This window comes from Phytophthora parasitica (genome assembly GCF_000247585.1).
Source record: "Phytophthora parasitica INRA-310 unplaced genomic scaffold supercont2.77, whole genome shotgun sequence".
NCBI lineage: Eukaryota > Oomycota > Peronosporomycetes > Peronosporales > Peronosporaceae > Phytophthora > Phytophthora nicotianae.
In genome coordinates, this window is record NW_008649063.1 from 109,365 (window position 1) to 112,001 (window position 2,637).

The following is a 2,637-nucleotide window of genomic DNA, read 5'->3' on the forward strand; positions in this document are numbered from 1 at the left end:
GAAGACGAGGAAGACAAAGAAGGAAGCAGAGAGACTGCGCCAATGGGTCGACGAATCGGATCCCGAAACGGAGACATTCGAGGTCTATCATAATCGCCACTGCGAGCTGTGCGCGACAGGAGGTAGTCTGTTGTGCTGCGATGGATGTCCGCGCGCTTACCATGTCAGCTGTGCGCAGCCGCCGATCACAAGGCTGGATAAAGAGGAAGACTGGTTCTGCTCACACTGCCTGGAGGAGTTTGGAGGAATTAAACCGAAGCTGGTGCCCAGCAGCGAAAACGATCAGTGCATGGTTTACGTTCCATCATCAAGTGTCCCGCGCTCATTGATGGAGTCAATGACGGATGCTAGCAGCTACGAGGAAGAGGACGAACAAGAAGACTACTCGGACGACGAGAACGAAGACAACGCCAATGGTGAATCTAGCGGCGATAGTGACAGTGACGACTACGCCTCCAAATGTCATAGTCCCAAAGAGCTGAGCTTGAATGCTGCAAATTCCGGAAGTCTGACAGACAACGAGTCGGATAGTCCCAGTGCCAAAACTCCGTCAACTTCACTTGCAAGCGGCAATGCCGGATGCAACAAATCAGAACTGAACCCTGGCCCAGTGACGCAATTAACCCCCGCTGCACAACAGAATAGCAACGAGACCACTGCACCTAGCAGCACTGCATCGGCGGAACAATCTGTAGACGCATCTCATATTGGGGCGAGGAGGACTCCTGTCGTGCAGTTGGAACGACCAGGCTCAGGCAGAAAGCGGCACCGGAAAATGCTGGCTCCGCGGCGTATCCCGCCGTCTTGATTTGACGGGTAATGGCGAGGCAACAAGAATATTTTTCGCAGTTCAAGAATGTTACTTGATAATTTCACTCTACATGTTGTTTTCCCACTATTTTTGAAGATGGTGCTCGAACAATCTGTGGAGCTTTTGGTAGAGGAGACAGTCATCGATTGACGAGCATTCAAAGAATTGATTTTCCACTCCTTTTTTGGGTATAAAAACAGGTGGGACAGTTCTCATTTCTCACAACCCGAGATAAGAGCCACCAGAAATCAGCAAAAAGGGTGTCAACAATCGGAAAAATGGCGTCCACGCCAGAAGAGAGCGATATTCGAGCGGAAATCCCAGCGCTGCTGTCAGCGGCCGAGCAGGAGCGCAACAGACAGCTCTACCGGCCACAGTACCGACAGCGATGGGGCTGGCGCGATGGTCAACAGCCAAAACTTACCAACGACGAGATTGTAGAATTCGTGCGAACGTATGCGTGGCCGAAAGAGACGGAGATGGTGAGTCGTACTGGTACACGAAATTGGGTTGCAAATTGTGATGCTAACTTTTGGGTGCACGCAGGCACTGCAATCCTTGTTTGAAGCGAACTATGACGTACCTAAAGCTGTGGAGATCATTCACAACGCTCGTCACGCGAAATTAAAACTGAAACGAGAGGAGGCAGAACGCATACAAAAACTTACATTTGAGAGAGCCATGGACAGACACGGGAAAAAATTTCATCTCGTCAAGGTGGGAAACTACATGAGTGCAGAATTTGGTGAATATGTTGCTGACATTTAGTCGTTCTTTTGAACAGCGGAGATTCCCCACCGTGGCAACTCGAGAGTTAGTGAGCAAGTTTTACCTATGGAAGAAAACGCCCGAGTATGAGAAATGGCATGACGGGCAGCGAGAGAAAAAGAGGAAGAGGGAAGCCAAACGAATCGCTCAACAGCGTCCTGCTGCAGACCAGCACATGGAGTTTTGTGGAATCTGCCTAAAAGGAGGGAAGCTGCTGTGCTGTGATGGCTGTGAGCGGGCCTACCACCTCAATTGTGTACGGCCGGCTCTTTTGGATGTTCCCGAAGGAGACTGGTTCTGCTCGCACTGTCGGGATGTATCTCCCGCGAAGAAACCCGAGGATTTGACTGTACCAGGACCTGGCGTCTCTAAACCGACTTCAAAACCGAAGACACGGCCAAATGGCAACAGTCTTAAAGGTGGGAGCGACGTGCAACCTGCTAGTCACGTTCAAGATGTTATGAAAAAGCTGGAAATTAAAATTCTGACGACCGGGAACGAGAAGCGTCCTGCAACTAGCAAGTCGATACCAAGTAGCAGCCTCAAAGTCGTTCCAGGAGCTCCCAGTCCTGAAGAATTAAGTCCGACCGATGCCATTAGTGACATCACGACAGAGTCCGAGTCGGATGGTGGTGCTGCTAAAATATTCCAGTCCCTTTCGCCAAACCCAGCGCCGTCGAGAAAGCGAAAGCAGCATTACGCTAGAATCGAAACTGCAATTGGTCGGCCTCGCTATACTTCCCCGTCCCGATCTCTGGAATATCTGAGTAACCCGCTGCACGGCAACCGTAGGGATGTTCGGCGAGAAGTGATGCCTCTGCAACTGGAGATCGTGTCTTCTGCGAGGAAAAGAAAGCGTCAACGAGATGCTCAGCACTGCACTCTGCAGTCTCTTACAATGGGCGTCTGAAATCGAGTTTCGTACAGTAGAATTAGTAGTATCAGTCCATGAGCTCCAATAACTCCATCTTTTTCAGGCATTTCCGACGGAAGAAGTGTTCAAGTATACAACCAAAAAATGGTGGCTAGTGTGCACAAATAAATACTAGAAGAAAGCC

At 50.2% G+C, this 2,637-nt stretch overlaps 3 protein-coding genes across 4 annotated transcripts in view; 2 read left to right on the forward strand and 1 right to left on the reverse strand.

Annotated features, from left to right (window-relative positions):
* Nucleotides 1-140: 140 nt before the first annotated feature.
* On the forward strand, nucleotides 141-912 carry PPTG_17965 (hypothetical protein; the record flags this gene model as incomplete). Its single annotated transcript, XM_008915937.1, has 2 exons — nucleotides 141-170; nucleotides 236-912. The coding sequence occupies 2 exons, from the start codon at nucleotides 141-143 to the stop codon at nucleotides 806-808; spliced, it is 603 nt and encodes a 200-aa protein (XP_008914185.1). The 3' UTR covers nucleotides 809-912.
* Nucleotides 913-969: 57 nt separating this feature from the next.
* On the forward strand, nucleotides 970-2,637 carry PPTG_17966. 2 transcript variants are annotated; one of them, XM_008915938.1, is made up of 3 exons: nucleotides 970-1,293; nucleotides 1,358-1,528; nucleotides 1,596-2,637. In XM_008915938.1, the coding sequence occupies exons 1-3, from the start codon at nucleotides 1,090-1,092 to the stop codon at nucleotides 2,487-2,489; spliced, it is 1,269 nt and encodes a 422-aa protein (XP_008914186.1). In that variant the 5' UTR covers nucleotides 970-1,089; the 3' UTR covers nucleotides 2,490-2,637. The 2 variants fall into 2 exon arrangements, with proteins under 2 accessions (XP_008914186.1, XP_008914187.1); XM_008915939.1 differs by having other exon boundaries at nucleotides 970-1,528.
* Nucleotides 2,579-2,637, reverse strand: part of PPTG_17967 (hypothetical protein) — a gene marked incomplete at both ends in the record, with an annotated part of 741 nt that continues 682 nt past the window's right edge. Inside the window, one exon of the mRNA XM_008915940.1 lies at nucleotides 2,579-2,635. Within this exon, the coding sequence (XP_008914188.1) occupies nucleotides 2,579-2,635 (57 nt within the window). The remainder of the gene's footprint in view (nucleotides 2,636-2,637) is intronic.